This window comes from Pituophis catenifer, unplaced genomic scaffold (assembly GCF_029215685.1).
Source record: "Pituophis catenifer annectens isolate HBS135680 unplaced genomic scaffold, rPitCat1.0.hap2 SCAF_18, whole genome shotgun sequence".
In the NCBI taxonomy this organism is placed as follows: domain Eukaryota; kingdom Metazoa; phylum Chordata; class Lepidosauria; order Squamata; family Colubridae; genus Pituophis; species Pituophis catenifer.
Window position 1 is genome coordinate 5,056,153 of NW_027256898.1, and position 23,508 is coordinate 5,079,660.

At 47.5% G+C, this 23,508-nt stretch overlaps 1 protein-coding gene across 1 annotated transcript in view; it reads right to left on the minus strand.

The window, feature by feature from the left end:
• The window catches only part of SAMD11 (sterile alpha motif domain containing 11), a 110,121-nt gene that overhangs the window by 24,349 nt on the left and 62,264 nt on the right, over positions 1 to 23,508 (minus strand). Inside the window, exons 5-7 of the mRNA XM_070955967.1 lie at positions 12,942 to 13,034; positions 4,822 to 4,992; positions 1,917 to 2,055 (exon numbers count right to left, since the gene is read on the minus strand). Of these exons, the coding sequence (XP_070812068.1) occupies positions 1,917 to 2,055; positions 4,822 to 4,992; positions 12,942 to 13,034 (403 nt within the window). The remainder of the gene's footprint in view (positions 1 to 1,916; positions 2,056 to 4,821; positions 4,993 to 12,941; positions 13,035 to 23,508) is intronic.

Below are 23,508 nucleotides of genomic sequence, written 5' to 3' on the forward strand. Positions count from 1 at the left end.
TAAGAGGAGACAAATGGTTTGCTGAGCTTTAAAAGTATTGGCTTTTTCTTTAACAATACGCACTAATGGCCTGCACCTAATCGATGTTTCTAAGTCATTAGCAGGCACACCCGTTGCGCTGCTGCATTTTAACCCCGACGTCGCTCTTACCGAACAACACAGCCCCCCCCCAAAAAAGCAGGCTATTCAGGAGCAGACCTCGGACACCAAACCCCCATAAGCCCCAACCACGATGGCAATTCTACTCTCCAACAAAGTAGAAAAGCACAGGTTGAGACCGCTGGGCCTGATATTCCCCCCCCTTTTTTTTTTCTTAAAATAGAATAGAATAAGCTTGGAAGGGACCTTAAGAGGTCTTCTAGTCCAGCCCCCTGTTGTTCAAGCAGGAGAACCTATACCATACTTCAGATAAGTGGCTGTCTAGTTACTTCTTAAAAACCTCCCGGGATGGAGCACCAGCCACGACTTCTCTTCCACTGGTTAATTGTCCTCGCTGTTAGGAAGTTTCTCCTTAAATTCCAGGTTGCTTCTCTCCTCGGTTAGTTTCCATTCATCGTTTCTCGTCTTCTGGGGCTTAGGAGAATAGCTCGACTCCCTCGTCTTTGTGGCCAACCTCTCAAATATTGGATCACTGCTATCATGTCACCCCTAGTCCTTCTTTTCATTAAACTAAAGGTAAAGGTTCCCCTCGCACGTAGGTGCTAGTCGTTCCTGACTCTAGGGGGCGGTGCTCATCTCCCTTTCAAAGCCGAAGAGCCAGTGCTGTCCGAAGACGTCTCCGTGGTCATGTGGCCGGCATGACTCAACGCCAAAGGCGCACGGAACGCTGTTACCTTCCCACCAAAGGTGGTCCTTATTTTTCTACTTGCATTTTTTACGTGCTTTCGAACTGCTAGGTTGGCAGAAGCTGAGACAAGTCACGGGAGCTCACCCCGTTACGCGGCGCTAGGGATTCGAACCGCTGAACTGCCGACTTTTCGATCGACAAGCTCAGCGCCTTAGCCGCTGAGCCACCACGTCCCTTATCGCTAAACTAGACACACCCAATTCCTGCCATCGTCCTACGTTAGGTTTTAGCCTCCAGCCCCCCCCCAAATCATCTTTGCGGCTTTTCTCTGCACTCTTTCCAAAGTCTCGAGACGTGTGGACTCCCAGAATTTCCCATCCTCACCGCTGAACCTGGGCCATTCCTGCCTGCTTCCTCGAGCCAATTTTGAACCCCTTTCCTCAGCTAGGGATCCCCCATCCATATCCCATCATCCGCAAGGCTGCAAACGGATCTTTCCCCCTCCTGCCTCTCCTCTCCTTTCTCAGCTGCCTCCAGCAACCGGCTGAATTTTTCAACAGCTAATTATTCTTCCTGCCACAATGGCCTCCCTGTGCTGATCGAATCCCTGCGGAGTCCGACAGGAAGCTGAAATGGAATTTTAGCACCACGCCAAGCGGCTTCCAGGGCCTCCCCCCCGAACCCCCCCCCAATGTGCATTACCGCCCACCTCCCGGAGAAAGGGAGACGCCATAAATCTCCCTGCCTGCCGTTGGCTTTTGTTCGAGCCCCAGACCTTGGCACGGCTTCCCACTTTTGCAAAAGAGCGAAGGAGACAGTCCTCGACTTATGACCATCACCAGAACCAGAAAACTTGTTGTTCACCGGTGTGGTTTGACCAGGCCTGATTTTAACCGATGTTTTTTTTTGTTGTTGTTGTTATGCAGTCGTTAAACGACACATTGCAAGATGATGATTGGTGGCCTTTCCCTGCCAGTTTCCCCACAAACTTGCCGAAGCCAGCAGGTCATCACGATTGTTAAGTAAATCACTTTTCTCAGCGTCGTCGTAACTCTGAACGGTTGCTTAAACAAGTCGTAAGCCGAGGACCGCCTGTACGAAGGTAAGAATGGGCACGGCGTCGAGATACCTCTCACTGAAGTGTGAATCCCGGTGCTGAGGAAGCCCCTGCTTTCTGCGCTGGCTGGACGAGTTGCTGGCCGAGGGAAGGTGAGGCTCTAGGCTGCCGGGGTTTCGCGAGGCGACCTCTTGACGCGCTCGGAGGATATCTGTGCCGGGAGGAATAAAATCCGCTATCAGTCAATCGCAAACCCTCGTGGAGTCAAACGGAACCAAGATTAGGCTTGCCGGCGAATTCAGCTCGTTCTTTTCGCGGTGGGTCAAGAGTGCCCCTGAGCGTGTGCAAAGTTCCATTTACGAATTCAAAGCTCCCGCGGCCAAATCTCTCTCACACTGCAAGAGAGGCCAAATTTGGGGCTTTGAAAGGAATGAGAAGAGTTTCGGCTGGCTTTTGGGATGTGAGCTAGCCGAACGAAAACTCTGCCTACTGAATCTATAGAACCGTGATGGCAAACAAGTGGCACACAGAGACATATCGGTGGGCACATGAGCACTGCCCTAGCTCAGCTCTGGCAAGCATATGTGTGCCGGCCAGCTGATTTTCGGGCCTTCCAGGCCCAGTGGAAGTCAGGAAACAGGCTATTTCCGGCCTCCGGAGGGCCTCTGGGGAAGGCCGTTTTCGCCCTCCCCAGGCTCCTAGAAAGGCTCTGGAGCCTGGGGAGGGCGAAAAAACAGGCCTTCCAGTCCCACCGGAAGTCGGCAAACGGGCTGTTTCCGGCAAAAAACGGGCCTACTGAGCCCACCATGCCATCGTGTGCCAAAACTGGGGGAAGCGCAGGGGTGTTGCGCGTGCATGGGGGGGGCACACTGAATTACGGGTGTGGGCACACTTGGGTGCAACCCTCCCCCGCGACCCTCGCTTTTGGCGCGCGATGGCAAAAAGGTTAGCCATCACTGCTCTAGAAGGTTTTCTGTGTTTTGATTTTGATGCAAGCTTAATAAAATATAAAGGAGGGAGGGGGAAACCCTTATAGCTGCTTATAACCCTATTTACAAGGAGGGAAATGCGGAATTAGGCTGGGGGGGCGAGTTGGAGAGGAGGAGGAAGAAGCAGATGCCGCAATTAAAGCCGCAAATAAAGAAAGAAAAGAAAAAAAACCCCTAAATAATTAAAGATGAGTTGGTGCCACCGGTGGGCGCCTGCATATCATCAAGAGCTTCGCCTGGCAGAAATACCATTTATAATTGAGCCTCGCTCCCCCAGCGGGCCCCCTCCGAGCACCGAGGGTGAATTAAAACATCTTCCAGCCGATAAGAGCAAAAAAAAAAACCCAAAACTTTGCACTGCTCAGAAGTGGCCATCCTGGATTTACAATCAGACCCCAAAATCATTATCATCTTTTTTTTTTTTTTTAAACGACCCCATAATCCCTTCGCAGGGTGGAGTCTGGGCAACTAAATGCAGCTGAGTTGTTTTACTGGCCGGATGCCTTTCTTGTCACCAATGCGGAGTTTTAGTTCAACCTATATCAGCGTTGGCGAATCTTTTCGGCACCGAATGTTGAAACGGGAGTGCGTGTGCAGTTGCCGGAAACCAGAAGGGCAGCGGCCCGGTGAGCATGTGCGCGCCGGAAGCCAGATCATCTTCCTGGTGTGTGCATGCACACCGGGCGGTGGACACTCTTCCGGTTTCCGGCACTCCCGCGTGCGTGAAGACCAGCTGGCCAGCGCGCCGGAACCCAGAACAGCAACGGGAGACGGCTCGCATGCCTGGAGAGATGGTTCTGCGTGCCACTTCTGGCATGCGTGCCATAGGTTCACCATCACAGCCTTATATATTCTCATCGTGCCCAGAGAGAGAAATATCAGCCTCTACCTAGGATCGAACTCACAGCCTCCTGATTGCGAGGCGAGAGCTCCACCTCTAGGCCACCGCACCACAAAATCAGACCCACAAAATAACCAGTGTTGAAGCGTTTATAGGCTTTAAACAGAAGTTTTTTCCCCTCCCCAAAACTTGGCCACTTTCACAGAATGGAATAACAGAATTCGAAGGGACCTTGGAGGTCTTCTAGTCCAACCCCCTGCTGAAACAAGAAACCGGTACCATTTCAGACAAATACAGCTGTCCAATCTCTTCTTAAAAGCCTCCAGGGATGGAGCAACCCACAACCTCTGAAGCTGTTCACTGATCCATTAAATATTTCTTACTTCCAGATTGAATCTCTCTTTGCTCAGTTCCCATCCATTATTCCTTGTCTGACCTTCGGGTGCTTTGGAAAATAGTTTGAACCCCCTCCTCTCTGGGGCAGCCCCTCAAATACTGGAACCATGGTATCATGTCCCCCCTGGTCCTTCTTATCACTAAACTAGATACACCCTATTCCTGCCATCGTCCTTCGTATTGTAGGAACTCAGCACCCACCCGTCTCCTAGGAAAATGAGATATTTTAGGAAATATTAAAGGGAGGCAGAAAATCAGCCCCCCCCCATTTGTCAATGGGCTGTTAAGGGCCTGGGCCAGTCTATTCTACATAACAAAGATCTACCTCCTTCAGGCAGAGCCGTAACAGGAATCCCAAAGCCCTTTCATTGCATCATCACCCAGCAAGAGCCAACCAAGCCTGGGAGACAGACAACCTACAAAGTTACCCCTGCATGACCCCATGGGAGTCTGACAACCAATCAGAATGCAAGTTCGAATTCAAAAGCCCAGAGAGGGTATAAAACCCAGGCACTCTCAGAGTCTCTTCCCTTATTTTTCTCTTCACCCAAGATCTTCAAGGCATGTGATCCTGTCCACCACGAAAAATCATCTTTCCAAGCAGCCACCATGTTTCTCCCCACTTGGAACTGAACCCAGAAGGACATTTCTTCCAACAGGATGTTTTAGCCTCCGCCCCGTACCCCCCAACCATCTTTGTTGCACTCTCCAAGATGCGCGGACTTCAACTCCCAGAATTCCCCATCCTCACCGCTGTGACTCGGGACGGAGATCCCGCCGGCCAACTGGTAGAGACGCTGCTGTTGCTGTTGCTGCTCCTCGAAAGTGCTGTGTTCATTGAGTGCGGACATCAGCCGCCGGTAATCTTCCTCCGGAGTCATCTGCGTCACCGGGCCCTCCAACAGGGGCGTGTGGGAATTTTCTGTGGGGGGCAGAAAGGAAAAAAAGAAAAAAAGGAAGGATGAATAGCGAGAAAGAAGGGGTTCTTACCAATGTGACACCATTTTTTACATCACGGTACTCCCTTCGCCAAGTTAAGTTTCTAGTCCTCAGGATTCCGAATACGGGCACAAAGAGTTGAAAACGAGGCCCGGGAAAGGATTTGGCGCCCAACGAATGGTGCCTCATTTTACGGAGTGTCAAAATCCCCTACCGACAGAGTCTAGCACATTTTAGCACGCGATGCAGCAGAAGGACTGTTGAATTTAACTATTTCTGGATATTTATTTATTTATTTATTTATTTATGAATGAATGAATGAATGAATGAATGAATGAATGAATGAATGAATGAAAGACTTTTTGTCCGGGGTTCCGCATCTTTTTTTCCCCCAACTCTCCTTTAAAAAGAGAATTATAAGTCTAGCCGAATTTAAGCGCTCGAGGGAACGTATCTCGCTGTCGAGACTTCTGCCATTGCCTTTTCTTTATCAACAAATCTGATTAAAGAAGACTCCGTTAGCAAGACCTGGATATCAAAAGCAGCCTGTTTAAATGTCTCTTTGCTTTTCAATTGCAAAGCAAAGACTAAAATGGTTCGTGGGAGTTGGAAGATGCTAGCTGGAGGAAGCCTCCTTGGTTTCTCTCTCTCTCTCTCTCATTGTTTTTAAATTCACGCTATTTACACATCACTTTTGTATAAAACGTTAAAACTACCATTTTGGTGCCAGAGAAAAGCCGCAACTTGATGGAAAAATCCAGGCGGCAGAAGGAGAAGATAAATTCACTTACGGCCACAAACTAACATTGTCAAGGATTCAAAGGCTGTTTGGAAACGCAACCGTAGGGCTTTCCATCTTGCAAGCAGCCCCTCAAGGTACGAACCATAATCAGTAGCTGAATATCCGTTGGTAAGCAAAGCGGGACCGAGCTGACAGTTCCCGATTTTCCAAAAAACCAAGAAAATCCTTGTTTGGCGATGGATGAGACGCCACAAGGAGATTCCGCGCGAAAGGATTGGGAAGAAAGGAAGAGTGGGAAGGAGATCACCCCAGCACCGTGGAGTGGGGCACGCTTCCCAAGACCCAAGTCTGATTTTTAAGCAGATCTGCTCTCTGCAGGCTCCTTCAGCTGCAGTTCGGCAGTTCAAATCTCACCGGCTCAAGGTCGACTCAGCCTTCCATCCTTCCGAGGTGGGTAAAATGAGGACCCAGATTGTTGGGGGCAAGAGGCTGACTCTGTAAACCTCTTAGTTCCCGTCGCACATATGTGCTAGTCGTTCCCGACTCCAGGGGGCACTGCTCATCTCCGTTTCAAAGCCGAAGAGCCAGTGTGTCCGAAGACGTCTCCGTGGTCATGTGGCCGGCATGACTCAACGCCAAAGGCGCACGGAACGCTGTTCCCTTCCCACCAAAGGTGGTCCCTATTTTTTCTACTTCCATTTTTTAAATGCTTTCGAACTGCTAGGTTGGCAGAAGCTGGGACAGGTAACGGGAGCTCACCCCGTTACGCGGCACTAGGGATTCGAACCGCTGAACTGCCGACTTTTCTGATCGATAAGCTCAGCGTCTTAGCCACTGAGCCACCGCGTCCTTCTTGAGCTAACGCTTAGAGAGGGTTGTAAAAGCACTATGAAGCGGTATATAAGCGTTATCGCTATTGCTTTAAAACGCACTTTTCTTGCATTGTGCAAAACAAAAAACAACAACAACAGAAATTCCCCCTTTTCCAGGCAGGAAACCCACCAGCTTGGAGACCCATTCATTGGGGGAGGGGTTAGCGAAGCAGAGAAAAGACTCAGCTCTTGCAACCCACTCCTCACCCCAGGGAAGGAAGCAACCTTGTCTAGACTTTCGAACTCACCCCCCCCCGTTCCTCAACCTTCCCGCTGCCAGTACCCCCCTACCCTACCCCCTGACTGCCACTGACTGACAAGCCCACCCACATTCAGCGGCCGAACGACCCCGAAAGTCCCAGGAGACAAAACGGCCCATTGCACCAACTGTCTGTCATCCCCTTTTCCCGGATCCGTGTGTGCGCACACGGCTGTGTGTGCCTGAAAGTGTGCAGGAGAGGAAGAAAAATCCGTCCAGTTTCAAGAGCATAATCATTTCTCCCCCTCCGGTAATAAGCTAGCGGTTGCAGGAAATAGGACCGAGAGAGAAAGAGAGTGTGGCATTTTTAATTACTGTCAACACATCGTGCGGGGAAAGGCTTCAGGTGCAAAGCAGAGGGGGGGAGGAGAGAAACTGCCCCCCACCCTTCCCATCAAGGCAAACAACTTGGCAATTCCCCTTCCATTCTCACTTTGACGGTTGGGGAGGGGGAAGAGCCTAAAGCTTCTCCCTCCCCCCCATATTTTGCAAATTCTAAGCTGCCGAGAGGACATGCTGAAAAAATCTGACCAAGCAGCAAATTGCAACCTTTATAATTTTTTGTGGCGTGCGTGTTTTCTACACTTGTATATTCTGCTCCTAACAGCCCAAAGATGCCGTAGAAGAGGAGAGGAGAGAAAAAGTCATAGGAAACTCTGCACATGGGCAGGAAACACCATCTTGGCATCACTGCCTGGCTCTTGCCGAGAAGCTTAATGCTTGAAACAGCCAAAGCAAAACACATGCAGATGGTTTTAAAGACTCACAGAAACTAATGTTCGGTAATCTGTCTGCCAAATGCTGGCAATGCAATCAGATCGCAGGTACTTACTATCCTATGTGGTGGATGTGTATCAAAGCAAGAAAATATTGGGAGAAAATACGTAGCTGGCTGGAAAAGATAATTAAACAGAATATAGATCTGAAACCAGAAATATATTTGTTGGGCATAATACCAGAGGATTTTGATAAAAGGACCACACATATATGTATATATTTTTTAAATCTGATTTATATGCCGCCCTTCTCCGGAGACTCAGGGCGGCTTACAATGTGCTAAGCAATAGCCTTCATCCTTTTTGTATATTTATACAAAGTCAGCTTATTGCCCCCACAAACTGGGTCCTCAATTTACCTACCTTAGAAAGGATGGAAGGCTGAGTCAACCTTGGGCCTTGGCGAGATTCGAACCTGCAGTAATTGCAGGCAGCTGGTCTTAATAACCAGCCTAATAACAGGGTGCCTTAGACCACTGTACTACCAAGGCTCTTGATATTTAGTTTTACATACCCTGTTTCCCCGAAAATAAGACCGTCTTATATTTTTTTGAACCCTGAAATAAGCGCTTGGCCTTATTGCCATGCGCTCAAAAGCTCAATTGGGCTTATTATCAGGGGATGTCTTATTTTGGGGCAAACAGGGTATTTGCTAAATACTGGAAAAAAGAGAACACCCCGTCAGATGAGGAAGTAATTCAAAAAATTTTTAGATTGTGCTGAAATGGACAGACTAACTTTAAAAATAAAAGATAAAGACGACACTAAATATTATTTGATATGGAATAGATTTTCTGAGAGGTTAGACACAAGAGGTAGAAATTAGAGGAAGAAAATGAATGCTTGTATTAAAAATAGAGATGGCTTATAACTACAATCATTATCGTTAACAAATATGTAAATAAGCCAATATAAAAAGAAACTTATGTGTTAATATTTATTACTTATTTTCTATCTGGCCTTTTTTTCCCCTCCCCTTGTAAATGGTATACCCCGACAATACACTGTATTCAAAAATGTTTAAGGATAAAATTATAAAAATAAATAAATAAATAAAAAGACTCAGAGAAACTTGGTTAAGGTGAGTCAGCCCAAGTGGCATGTTGGCTAGTCCATAGCATCGGACCGAGATGGATTTCGAACGTGGATCACGACCGGAGAAAAAGGCCAAATCGATTCAAAACTGTTTGGATCGTGTCCGACGCTTCTGGCGAATTTAAACTACGTGCCTGCTTTTTAGAGGCACCTCACCTCTCCCCTCCCCCGTCCCCCAGTCGAATCAGGCCGGATTGGGGGATTCGAATTGATCCGAATGCGCAAAACAAATGGGATTGATTTCTCAGAATTGATTCAAGAGCGGAATCCAGCTGAGTCCACCGACTTCCAGCAAAAATGTTCAGTTTTTTAAAAGAAAAGAAATTGAGTGCAATAAGGATGTTGCTGCAGATGGAAGGGATTAAAATAATAATAATAATAATAATAATAATAATAATAATAATAATAATAATAATAATTTTTTATATATATATATATATATACCCCGCTATTTAGAAATTCTAAATTTGCCGGATTTGAACATTTTGACTACAAAAAACCACCTTACTCGGAACAGCTTACATCCTCCGACGATACCTTAACAGTTCCTAGGTCCTTGGTTAGGACTTGAGCTGCTGAGCTATTAACCAGCCTCAAAGGCTGTGAATCTCACTAAAGATTAACCAATAAATAATAATAATAATAATAATAATAATAATAATTATATATATATATATATATATATATATATATATATATATATATATATGTAGGTCTTTGGTTATTCGGGTCTTCTCCCACGTAAAATTGGAAGTGTCTTGGCGACGTTTCGACGAAGTCTCATTCGTCATCTTCAGGCTGGTGTTCTCGGCTTCGTGCTTCCATTTGCTCCTGGAAGCACGAAGCCGAGAACACCAGCCTGAAGATGACGAATGAGACTTCGTCGAAACGTCGCCAAGACACTTCCAATTTTACGTGGGAGAAGACCCGAATAACCAAAGACCTACATACAAACACCCGCGAAAACCTGAGAAAACATATATATATATATATATATATATATATATATATATATATATATATATATATATATATATATATATATATATATATATATATGGGCCACTATTTATGGAAGGTTCTTGTCAAGCCGTAGTTAATGAAGGTGATGGGATGTGGAGCTTCACCGTTCAGGGGCAGTGTATCACGGTATTATCAGATGCAAAACAGGAAAAAGTTAGGGCTTCATAAACACGACAGGGCTCACGGTGACCGACCCCCCACCCAAATTTGAGAATTTCATCCCATTCGCCAATCTCACTTCTCGCGTTCAGAAAACAGGTATTTCTTCAGTGGTGGGCGGAGCCTTTGTGGATTATTCTGTGACATCACAGCAGCTCAACCAATGGCTGAATAAGAGAAGATGAACTGGCGAGCCAGAAGTCAAATGGCTGCATTCGGGCAACGCACCAAACTTGGATAATCTCGGTTAATTTGTGGCTAAGAGTTTAGAGACTGTGTAAATCCAGAAAGTGGGTTATTCCAGGAATTAGGTTCAGCATAGTAGGTGAAAGGGGCGCACAACCCCAAGGCAGGCCACAAAAGGGTCCCCAGGGCGCCATCTTAAAGCAAGGATGACCCCCCCCCCCCCAAAAAAATCTTTTTTCGCTGAAATTGCAAACCCAGGCAAGGACAACGTGAGTTATTCAGATTGTGTGCGTGTCTCCTTTGTTTTTTGTTTTTTTTATCCTTGTATTAATTTATAGTCGTGTATCTTTTATTTGCGAAAACCTCGCTCCCCCAAGAGTCGGGGAGGCGTAAACATTTAATCAACCAATCGATAAAAATAAAATAATTAAGCTGGCGGGGACGAAGGGAGGGGAGGGGGACAGGCAAGGTGATTGATCACAACGCCAATTGGGAAGTTGAGGAAGGGGAGGGGGCGCGTGGCTGGAACGACTTCGGTTTGGGGAGGGGAAGGGAGGGGACGCGTGGCATTGATCCCCAAAGCGATAGATGGCTGGGTTTCACGAAAGCCTGATTAAAGCTCAGCGTCTCCGCGAGATAGATTAAACTGCTATCACCTTGATTAATTTTTCAGAGCATGCAACGGGAGCCTGGAGAGAGAGAAAGAGAGAGAGACAGTGTGAGACAGAGAGAGAGAGAGACAGAGACAGAGAGGGAGACAGAGAGAGATAGAGACAGAGAGAAAGAGAGAGACAGAGAGAGTGAGACAGAGAGAGACAGAGAGAAAGAGCGAGAGAGAGACAGAGAAAGAGAGAGAGAGACAGAGAGAAAGAGAGAGACAGAGATAGAGAGTGAGACAGAGAGAGACAGAGAGAGAAAGAGCGAGAGAGACAGAGAAAGAGAGAGACAGAGACAGAGAGGAGAGAAAGAGAGAAAGAGAGACAGAGAGAGAGTGAGACAGAGAGAGAGAGAGAGAGAGAGAGAGAGAGAGAGACAGAGAGAGAGACAAAGAGAGACAGAGAGAGAGACAGAGAGAGAGAGAGAGAGTGAGACAGAGACAGAGAGAGAGAGAGACAGAGAGAAAGAGAGAGAGAGAGAAAGAGAGACAGACAGACAGAGAGAAAGAGCGAGAAACAGAGAGAGAGAGAGACAGAGAAAGAGAGAGAGAGAGAGACAGACAGACAGAGACAGAGACAGAGAGGGAGGGAGGGAGCGAGAGAGAATATGTGTGTGTGTGTGTGTGTGTGCACGGAAAGGAGGAAGAGGAAGGGGTGAAAAAGGAGAATTAGGAAAGAAAATATCCATGAATTGCCATCCAGAGCAGATCAAAATTATAGAAACGGCCTTTTGAAAGAGCTTAAGTCCTCGTTGGATAAAATCATTAGCATGCCAGGAGGGAGCCTTGATTGGCGTTATTGACAGCTGCCTATTTACAAGGGGAAAAGAGGGCAAGGTAAGTTTGAAAAGGCCCCCCCCCTACTCATTTGGTTTTCACTCACTATGGTTTTCCCAGTTGCAATGGATGGCTATGAAAGTTGGACCATAAGGAAGGCTGAGGGCCAAAGAATGGAGGCCTTTGAACTCTGGTGCTGGAGAAGACTCCTGTGAGTCCCTTAGACCGCAAGGCCATCCAACCGGTCAGTCCCAGAGGAGATCAACCCTGACTGCTCTTTAGAAAGCCAGATCCTGAAGATGAAACTCAAATCCTTTGGCCACCTGATGAGAAGGAAGGACTCCCTGGAGAAGAGCCTCATGCTGGGAACGATGGAGGGCAAAAGAAGAAGGGGACGGCAGAGAAGGAGGTGGCTGGATGGAGTCACCGAAGCAGTCGGCGGGAGCTTCAATGGACTCAGAGGATGGTAGAAGACAGGAAGGCCTGGAGGAATGTTGTCCATGGGGTTGCGATGGGTTGGATACGGCTTCGCAACTAACAACACCGCCACTCATTTGGGGAAGCCTTTTTAGAAGTGGGGGGGTGGGTCTGCAAACTCCTTTTGGGGGGGATTATTCAAAAGGCCGGGGAGAAGGAGGGGCGCAAATTGCAAATTGTAGCTTGCATTTAAACAATAATAAAAAAAAAAAGCCAACAATGCTAGTTTAAGATCATCCTGGAATTTCCAACACGGTTTTATCAATAAGGGGTATGTCACGAGGCTAGTTCCCCCCCCCCCCCAAATCTAGGGAGATTAAGAGACAGGTGTTGCTTTCTCCATCCTTCGGTGTTTCCCGGTGTTTTTAGCAATCCAAGTGGAATTGCAGCTGGACTCACTGACGAGAGCGTTCTCCCTGCGCAAAGTTCAAATTTCCCTCCCGGGATTTGACACACAGTTCCAAATTATTTTGAAAATAAATCTTCTCAAAGACAGGAGCCTGGAAATGGATGAATCCATCCATCCTTCCTCCCTTCTTCCCTTGTCTCTCTTCTTCCTTTCTTCCTTCCCTTCTTTCCTCCTTCCCTCCCTCCCTCATCTCTTCTTCCTTCCTCTTTCATTCCTTCCTCCCTCATCTCTTCTTCCTTCCTTCCCTCCTTCTCTCCCTCCCTCTTCTTCCTTCCTTTTTCACTCCTCCCTCCCTTGTCTCTTCTTCCTTCCTCTTTTCTTCCTCCCTCCCTCCTTCCCTTGTCTCTTTTCTTCCTTCCTTTCCTCCCTCCCTACCTTTTCTCTTCTTCCTTCCTCTTTCAGTGTCCTTCCTTCCTCCCTCCCTTCCTTCCTTCCTTCCTTAAAAAGCAGACACAACTTCACCACCCTGGCAGAAATCGTAAAGACAGTTTCCTTTTCTCACCTTTTGGGGATTCGCTTCGAGATTTCTTGCTCTCCAAAAGACAGTCTCCGTTGCTACCGGGCAGACAGATTTTCCTTTTGCCTAAAACTTCATCTAGAATGGAACAGAAAGAGGAAGAGGAGAAAGAGGAAAAGGGAAGAAGAGGAGAAGGGAAGGGAAGGGAAAGAGGAAGGAAGAAGGAAGGGAGGGAGGGAGGGAGGAGGGAAAGAAGGAAGGAAGGAAAGAAGGAAGGGAAAGATAGAGGGAAGGGAAAGGAGAAGGGGAGGGGAGGAAGATAAAAGAAAGAAAGGAAGGAAGCAAGGAAGGAAGGAAGGAAAGAAGGAAGGGAAAGATAGAGGGAAGGGAAAGGAGCAGAAGGGGAGGGGGGAAGGTAAAAGAAAGGAGGAAGGAAGGAAGGAAGGAAGGAAGGAAGGAAGGAAGGAAGGAAGGAAGGAAGGAAGGAAAGAAGAAAGGGAAAGGTGAGAGGCAGGCAGGGAGGGAGGCAAGAGAAAGAAAGAAAGAAAGAAAGAAAGAAAGAAAGAAAGAAAGAAAGAAAGAAAGAAAGAAAAGATGGAAGGAGGGGAAAGGAGAAGGGGAGGGGAGGAAGGTAAAAGAAAGAAAGGAAGGAAGGAAGGAAGGGAAAGATAGAGGGAAGGGAAAGGAGCAGAAGGGGAGGGGGGAAGGTAAAAGAAAGGAGGAAGGAAGGAAGGAAAGAAAGAAGGAAGGAAGGGAAAGGTGAGAAGCAGGCAGGCAGGCAAGAAAAAGGAAGGAAGGAAGGAAGGAAGGAAGGAAGGAAGGAAGGAAGGAAGGAAGGATAGAGGGAAAGGAAAGGAGAAGGGGAGGGGAGGAATGTAAAAGAAAGGAAGGAAGGAGGGAGGAAAGGAAAAGAGGAGAAGGGGAGAGGAAGGGAAGGGAAGGGAAGGGAAGGGAAGGGAGAAGAGAAGAGAAGAGAAGAGAAGAGAAGAGAAGAGAAGAGAAGAGAAGAGAAGAGAAGAGAAGAGAAGAGAAGAGAAGAGAAGAGAAGAGAAGAGAAGAGAAGTTATTCAGCTGGAAATGCACAATTATGCACCCAGTCCGTCCCCCCCCACCGTTTCCCCACCCCCACCACAATCTGTGAGCCTTTTCAGCCTTGCAAACACACACTCCCCTACACACACACAGACAAATACAGACCCCAACCCAGTGGAGGGGAAAAAAAAAACCCGAGGGAGGCTCATTGCTGGGAGCATCCGCCTCGGGTTTCTCTAACCCCCCCCCCCCCCGCACCAGCCATCCTTCGGTGCGCTGATCGATGCCGAGAGCTCCCGGCCATAAATTTGCAAAATCTACTTTTATTTCCTTACTTAACTGCATCATTTGATGGGCTCCCTTGCGTTTCCCGGAGGCTTCCTGTGCCCTGATGTAAAACAGCGCGGGGGTCTGAGTAGGGTGGGAAGCGGGTTGGGGGGGGGCACAATAGGGGGGGAACAGAAAGGGGGAATTACCTCCCCCCCCCCACACACACACACTAATGTACAGTCCCTGATCTTCCTCCGTCGTCTCTGTGAGTTCAATCCCCCATCTTTTTTTGGGGGGAAGGGTCTCAACTCAAACCCTGTCGGCCGATGCAAAATATATAATACACAATTACAGAAACCCCTCACTCCCATACCGCCTTGCCCTTCCTTTCCCATGTACATAAAAAAAAGAAAGAAAAAAAAATCAATATTCTTCCATATAATAATGCCGGAGCGGGAATTGAAAGCACGCGAAAAGAATTCGTCCTTGAAGGCATCTAAGCCTCTTCTCATCCAGAGAATCCCCCCCCTCTCCACTTTCTTTCTCTCTCCCCCCCCAAAAAAAAATCCCAGCAAAAGCAAGCAATAGATGTGCAAACTGGAATACTCTGAATTCTGCCTCCTTGGGGTGGGGTGGGGGGAAAGGGGGAAGGTTTTTCTGCTGAGGAGAAACTAAGATTCTAGTCCTCAAGGTTGCCATAATGCGAGGAAACCCCGCCACCCACCCAGCCACCGGATAATGAGCTTGTGGGGTTTTTTTTGAAGAGCTGAGTTAAGATGCTCGCCGTCACACAACTTGCAAGACCCACGGCGTGCAACGAAGAGAGGATTTTTAAAACGGCCAAATTGGGTTATTGGAATTTTTTTTTCTCTCTCCCCCTCCCCTAAAATCTGCCTCGTTTAATCAGCGTGCAAAGTTAGAGGTTATGGAATTTTAACTGGGCCTGGCGTGAGGTTTTATTTATTTTAATTCGGCGTAGATTTCGCGATCAGGATTTTAAATACGTAAAAAACCCACCGACTGGGTTCTGTCTACGATCAGGTGGCACCCCTCATAATTTAAAGTTGGGGGGGGGGTTTCCAAATACAAAGGCGCCCAAAACAAGAGGGAAAAGAGCCCCTTGCCTGACTGCCAAGGAGGATGGGCGGTGTAGTCCGAGGCAATTGAAAGATCAGAGACCGTCAAATGAAAGAAACAATTTGGCGATTGATTTCTGGTTCCTGACAAAAAAAAAACACCTATTGGGTCCAGTGGATTCATTTAACGACGTGGGTTTCACTTAACAACCACTGCAACAAAGGTTGTAAATCAGGCAGGGTCACGGGCCACTTATAATTGGCATGATTTACGGTTCTAATTCCAGATCTGGTGATAATTGAAAGTCCAGGACCACCTGTATGGTGGACGCTCACCTGTCTTAAGGATTCTTAGAAGGACAGGTGTGCAACTTTGACTGGTTTTATGACAAAACATCAGTCCCAAAGCAGTGTTGCAAAGTGTTGTGGCCCACCGGCGGTCAGACAGTGAGGAGGTTGGGGAGGAACTTGGGCCAGTCCTGGGGGCTGGGGAAAGCTCGTACGAGGGCTCTGCGTCGGAGGCAGAGAGGGAGCCAAGGGCATCTGATAGTTATGTGTAGCCTCCGGAGTCTGACAGCAGCAAGGCAGAAGAACAGCGGGAGCCTGTTCCCAGTGTGCGCAGGCGCAGATCTTCCAGGAGACAGGAACAATTAAGAAAACAGGGTCGACTTGGGAGTAAGGCTTGGAGATGATTGGCCCCTCCCATAAGACATAAAAGAGAAGTGAACGGGACGTGAGCTTTTGCAGGAAGAAGTTCGTTCATCTGATCGGTAAAAGCTCTGTTTGACTCTGTGCTAAGTTTGGCCTTGCCCTGCGTTTGGCAATTAGTCCTCTGGCAGCTTTCCAAGGGAGATAAGGTGGGTGTTTGTAAACACTCCCCTGAAAGACTGCTTGAGAAGCCTGGGAATGACAATAATTCACAGCCGTATGAATAAAAGAGGTTTGCCGGGACGAAGATTGTGCTGTATACTTTCTAAGGAAGCCTAGGTCAGGACACCAATGCCTTGGCACATCACCTTTTCACACCTTGCTGCCCCAGAGACACCAGCTTTGCCCACAGATGCCCAGATGTGGCATCTTCGGTGTCCCTGAAATGTCCCCCCTTCAATCATGGGGCTGCCCCCCCTCCCCAGCCCATGCCGGCCTTTGACAACCAGACTTAATTCCTCTTTTTTTTTTTAAAATCCCCTTAATCTGTCATCTTTATCAGGCAAGGGAAGTGCCAAGCGGCGTGCTGGTAGCCCCAGTCCCGATCAATCTCCACATTACAGCTGACAGAATGGTGCTAATAACTTATTGATCTGGTGTTCGCCGAGCCCTGCCGGGGCCGAAGAGGCTGCCATTGATTGGCTGCGGGGGGGGGGGGAAAGAGCCGCTCGGCTCCGCGCGGAGAGGAAAGGCTTCGAATAGTGTCTTCCCCCCCTCCCGGGGGCGACGGGGATTGGGGAGGGAGAGGGAGGGCGTGCGTCGGAGAAGAAAACGCATGACAAATGACTGTGGAGGGCGACAACAGGGAGGAAAGCGGGAGAGGAAAGAAAGCGTAAGTGCAATGAATGCGTGGGAAAAGCAGACCTTTGAGGAGGAGGAGGAGGAGGTGGAAAAGTCACCACAAGGTGACCTTCGCCTCATCCTTTTTCTTTTTCTTTTTTTCGAGGGGAGAGGAGAAAAAGCTTGCAATTGTTGTTTTTGTCCCCCCCCCTTAGAGATTTGTATTGAAATGGTCTCCCACCTAAGATCCAAGGGCGGGGGGGTCTCTAACCTTTTAGCCTTCTGGAGAAGATGTGAAGATCTGACTCTTGTCCACCAAGCTTTGAGCTACAATTGGGGATTAAGCTGGGAGGCTTGGGAGGGAAGGAAGGAAGGAAGGCCGAACTGTGTTTTGATCTCTCCTTTGATTGACAGCTCCAACCCTGTCTGGCATGGCGGTATTTGATGGGATGGTCACGTAAGGCCGGTAAAGTGGGTGGGTGAACAGATAAGATGGAAAAATGGAGGATGGATGGAGGGAATGGAGGGAGGGAAGGAGGGATGGGTAGACAGACAGAAAGAAGGATGTAGGGACAGATGGATGGATGGATGGATGGATGGATGGATGGATGGATGGATGGATGGATGGATGGATGGACAGAGGAAGGGAGGTAGGGATGGAGGGATGGGCGGACAGACAGACGGATGGAGGGACAGATGAATAGAGGGATGGATGGATGGATGGATAGATAGATAGAGGAAGGGAGGGAAGGAGGGGATGGACAGATGGAGGGAGGGAGGAAGGGATGGAATGGAGGGAGAGAGGGATGGGTAGACAGACAAAAAGGATGGAGGGACAGATGGATGGATGGATGGATGAACAGAGGAAGGGAGGTAGGGATGGATGGATGGATGGATGGACAGAGGAAGGGAGGTAGGGATGGAGGGATGGATGGACAGATGGATAGAAGGATGGATGAATGGAATGGAGGGAGGGATGGATGGACGGAAAGACAGACAGATGGATGGAGGGACAGATGAATAGAGGGATGGATGGACAAAGGAAGGGAGGTAGGGATGGAGGGACAGATGGACAGGAGGGAGGGAGGGAGGGAGAAATGGACAGATGAATGAATGGACAGGCGGACGAACAGATGGATGAGCAGACGGATGGACAGACGGAGGGACGAACGGATGGGTGGACGGATGAATAGATGGAAGAATGGGAGGATGAATGGAGGGATGGGCGGATGGAATGAGCCCCCCCTCCCCCCCAATCAAGAGACCTCCAACAAGTCCCTTAACTGTTTATTGGGCTTCTCTCCTTTGCAATAATCCAGATAATCCTCCACTTACAACCATTCATTCAGCAACCGTTCAAAGTTACGACGCTTAAGACCATCACAGCAACCTCACAGTGCAGTGATCAAAATTTAAGCACTCGGCAAACCGACGTGTATCTATGACGGCTGCAGTATCCTGGGGTCAGATGATCGCCATTGGCCCCTTTCCCAGACGCCTTCCAACAAGCAAAATCAACAGAGGAAGCCGGATTCGCTTAACGGCCGCCTGATTCACACAACCACCACAACGCATCGCTTAACAACAGTGGCACGAAAGGTCGTAAAAATGGACGCGACTCACTTAACCAATCGCCTTGTTTAGGAACAGAAATCCTGACACCCCCTCCCCCACTGTGGTTATACGTCGAGGACTGTTCCTGGGGGGGGGGAGTGGGGAATGTCTATTTTTTTCAAAAACGATTTAACTAAACTCTCCTTTTGCAGATTGAAATAATTCAGATATTCTGCCAGTTCAGAACACCTATTTAAAAAAATTCAAAATGAGAAAGAATTCAGATATTCAGCCGGTTCGGAAATTCTCTTTTACAAAATCAAAATGAGATTGAAAGAATTCAGATATTCAGCTGGTTCGGAAATCCTTTTACAAAATCAAAATGAGATTGAAATAATTCAGATATTCAGCCGGTTCGGAAATCCTCTTTTACAAAATCAAAATGAGATTGAAAGAATTCAGATATTCAGCCGGTTCGGAAAACCTCTTTTTAAAAAAATCAAAATGAGATTGAAATAATTCAGATATTCAGCCGGTTCGGAAATCCTCTTTAAAAAAAATCAAAATGAGATTGAAATAATTCAGATATTCAGCCGGTTCGGAAATCCTCTTTAAAAAAAATCAAAATGAGATTGAAATAATTCAGATATTCAGCTGGTTCGGAAATCCTCTTTTACAAAATCAAAATGAGATTGAAAGAATTCAGATATTCAGCCAGTTCGGAAATCCTCTTTTACAAAATCAAAATGAGATTGAAAGAATTCAGATATTCAGCCGGTTCGGAAATCCTCTTTTACAAAATCAAAATGAGATTGAAAGAATTCAGATATTCAGCCGGTTCGGAAAACCTCTTTTTAAAAAAATCAAAATGAGATTGAAATAATTCAGATATTCAGCCGGTTCAGAAATCCTCTTTTACAAAATCAAAATGAGATTGAAAGAATTCAGATATTCAGCCGGTTCGGCAAACCTCTTTTTTAAAAAATCAAAATGGAGGTGTTTTCGCTCCTGTTTTTTGGTGTCTTCTCGTCCCAGAAAAGTGGGGGGGGGAGAAATAAAAGAAGACTGGACTGCCATCTGTCAGAAATGGTGTAGGGTCTCCTGCTTGGGCGGGGGTGGGGTTGGACTAGATGACCTACAAGGTCCCTTCCAACTCTTGTCAGTCTGTTAAAAAAAGTGCTCTGGAAACAGAAGAGGAAAATAGAGGAATATGAGGGGGGAAAAGTTAAGAGCGAGACGTGCAGGGAAGGGATGTAGGCTACCCAGCAGTCGCCACGCCACGTTCTTAATTGGCTGGGCATTTTCTGACCCCCAACTCAGGATGATCAATTAGTTCCCCAGTGAGAGGAAGGGGCCAGCATGATGGGCCAAGACGCTGCCCCTGGCAGACCCAATTATTGGAGAATCAGCAGGGACCCCCCCCTTCCCGGTTAATTTATAAGCGGCAGAGCTGCATTCGCAGTTTAACTCCTGCACCCCGGTTCCCCTTCATTTGCGTCTCATTGCAAAGCCTCACAAAACACACAAAAATGGGGAAATGGAAATGAAAAGTGTGTGTGTGGGGGGGGGGGGAATTTGTGAGATTTGGGTTCCTCTCCAAAACAGTTCTCTTTTAATCCTTCAGGCTAAATCAGAAGCCAAAGCAGGCGTGAGAAGGAAGACCTGGCACTCACACAAACCCACAAAGGGACACACACAAAAATCTATAACGTATCGATCCCCTTACATTTACACAAGGCCTAAAACAGGAGGAAGACCATCTTTGGGGTCAACAAGGCAAGGGCACGTTTCCTGCCTTTTTAAAATTAAAAAAAAAAAAAAATAAGTTTAAAAAGGGAAGAATTTAGCTTTCAAAGGCCAATGCGGAGAAGATATCCATCAGGGAAGGGAAGGTATACCCTTGAGGGGGTGGGAGTGGGGGGCTTTTTCAATGGTTGTATAAAATAAATAAAACAGAGGAGCGAAGACTCGGGGGGGGGGAAGCTTGGCCTAATTAATATGCTTTTTTATTTAAATATATACATACATACATACATACATATATATATATATATACTCATACATACATACATACATACATACATACATACATACATATATATATATATATATGAAATTGCAAGGTTGAATTTCAGGGTTTCAAATCTTGGTTGGTTGTGGCCAGTTTGAAATCCCTTCCCTCCCCACTCCTGGGGAAGGATACTGCAAAATCCCCATTCCCTCCCCACTCCAGGGGAAGGATACTGCAAAATCCCCATTCCCTCCCCACTCCAGGGGAAGGATACTGCAAAATCCCCATTTCCACCCCACTCCAATGGAAGGATACTGCAAAATCCCCACTCCCTCCCCACTCCAGGGGAAGGATACTGTAAAATCCCCATTCCCACCCCACTCCAAGGGAAGAATACTGCAAAATCCCCATTCCCTCCCCACTCCAAGGGAAGAATACTGCAAAATCCCCATTCCCTCCCCACTCCAGGGGAAGGATACTGCAAAATCCCCATTCCCTCCCCACTCCTGGGGGAAGGATACTGCAAAATCTCCATTCCCACCCCACTCCAGGAGAAGGATACTGCAAAATCCCCATTCCCTCCCCACTCCTGGGGGAAGGATATTGCAAAATCTCCATTCCCACTTTGCCGGTTCTCCGAACTACTCAAAATTTCCGCTACCGGTTCTACAGAACCTGTCAGAATCTGCTGAGTAGCACCCCTGCTTACGACCATTTTTCACACTTAGGACCGTTGCAATGGTCGCGTGATCGAAATTCAGCTGTTTGGCAACGGGTTCCTATTTAATGACGGTCGCAGTGTTAAGTCGAGGAGGTCTAACAGTAAAGTTAGCCACAGAACGGAAAGATCCAAGTTAGCAACTTTGGAAGAGGTGCTCAAATTCCGAGATTTCGTTCCCTGTACACCCCTCCGCAAGTCACTGCCAATCTTGCTTTCCGAGCGAATTTGCCTAACCGGATCAGGAAAAAAAATGGGATTTGTTGACCCCAGGCGCTCAAAAGCCTCTCAGGTGCTTCTCTCGCGTTCATCCCTTTGTGTGGTGCTCTCAATTAAGATTAACAACAGCCTTATCCCTGCCTGCCAAGACTATTGCCTTACATCCCGTTGTCGTCTTACACGGAATTTTGCGACGAGAAGCCAGAAATTTTCTTCTTCACTTCTTCAGGTTAAGAAGAAAAGGTTCTACTTGGTGCACCTGGAAACACCAAGAAAAGAAACACCAAAGCCTGCATTGAACGGGGAATAAATCATTAAAAAGGTGAACTGTTTTAAGTACGATGAAAAAAAATATGTGGAGACTCTAGAAAGAGTGCAGAGAAGAGCAACGAAGATGATTAAAGGGAACTGGAGGCTAAAACCAGGGGTGAAATCCAGCAGGTTCTGGAGAACCGGTAGCGGAAATTTTGAGCAGTTCGGAGAACCGGCAAATACCACCTCTGGCTGGCCCCAGAGTGGAGAGGGAATGGGGATTTTGCAGTATCCTTCCCCAGGAGTGGGGTGGGAATGGAGATTTTGAAGTATCCTTCCCCCAGGAGTGGGGAGGGAATGGGGATTTTGCAGTATCCTTCCCCAGGAGTGGGAAGGGAATGGGGATTTTGCAGTATCCTTCCCCAGGAGTGGGGAGGGAATGGGGATTTTGCAGTATCCTTCCCCCAGGAGTGGGGAGGGAATGGAGATTTTGCAGTATCCTTCCCCCAGGAGTGGGAAGGGAATGGGGATTTTGCAGTATCCTTCCCCCAGGAGTGGGAAGGGAATGGGGATTTTGTAGTATCCTTCCCCCAGGAGTGGGGAGGGAATGGAGATTTTGCAGTATTCTTCCCCAGGAGTGGGAAGGGAATGGGGATTTTGTAGTATCCTTCCCCCAGGAGTGGGGAGGGAATGGAGATTTTGCAGTATCCTTCCCCTGTCATGCCCACCAAGCCACACCATGCCCACCAAGCCACTCCCACAGAACCGGTAGTAAAAAAATTCAGATTTTACCACTGGCTAAAACATATGAAGAACAGTTGCTGGAACTGGGTATGTCTAGTTTGATGAAAAGAAGGACCAGGAGAGACATGATAGCAGTCTTCCGATATCTCAGGGGCTGCCCCAAAGAAGAGGGAGTCAAGCTATTCTCCAAAGCACCTGAGGGCAGGACAAGAAGCAATGGATGGAAACTAATCAAGGAGAGATGCAGCTTAGAACTAAGGAGGAATTTCCTGACAGTTAGAACAATTAATCAGTGGAACAACTTGCCACCAGAAGTTGTGAATGCTCCAACACTGGAAATTTTAAAGAGGAGATTGGAGAACCCTTTGTCTGAAGTGGTGTAGGGTTTCCTGCCTAAACAGAGGGTTGGACTAAAGATCTCCAAGGTCCCTTCTGACTCTGTTATTCTATTCTATTCTATTTTCAGACGGAATTCTGCTCTCACACCTCCCTCCCGCAAAGATTCAAATTCCTGCTGCTATCACTAGGCTTCCCTTCTCCTTCTCCTCTCTTCTTTCCCAGCTGGCCTTTTAACCAACTCTGCAAATTATAGACCCAGAGCCTGGTGGGTTTTTTATTTTTTGAGGCGGGGGTCTCCCCTCATTTCCCTACGCTTCCCTTCCGTGCATTGCCAATTTCAGATCAATTACTGGAGGGGGAAACCGCATTACAGCGTCTTTCCTTTTACTCTGGAGTAAGAAGTAGGAAGGCTTGAAGGAGAGACACAACATCTGGATGTGTGAAGGGTTACAGAAGCGGGTTCTGCTTGCGGAAGCAGAAGCCAGCCGGACGAGCTCAAATATTGAATCACTGGACTGGAAGGAAAGAGTGGATAATTTAATTTAGCCTCCCTGCTCTCCCCCCTCCCCCCCGAGCGGATTTTTTTTTATTACCCAGTCAATGTTAGCGGCCGCTTTTTAACTCTACACATCCCACTCCTCTCCAGAAATTGCAATCTTCGACACGAACAGTCCCTGCCACCAAAAAGACAGTGTGGCCTACCAGACATAAAATAAAATAAAATAAAAAAAAATAGCTACGAGAATCCCACCAACCACCAGCAGAGGGCAGCGGAGAGGTGGCATTTCCTGCGCCTCCGTCTCTCTCGCCTGCCCTCTAATGGTGACGTAGGTTTTTGCAACACTGGAGAAAAGGCAGTTAGGTGAGAAAGGGAGGGTTGATCTTAACTGCACGCTGCCTTACTCCATG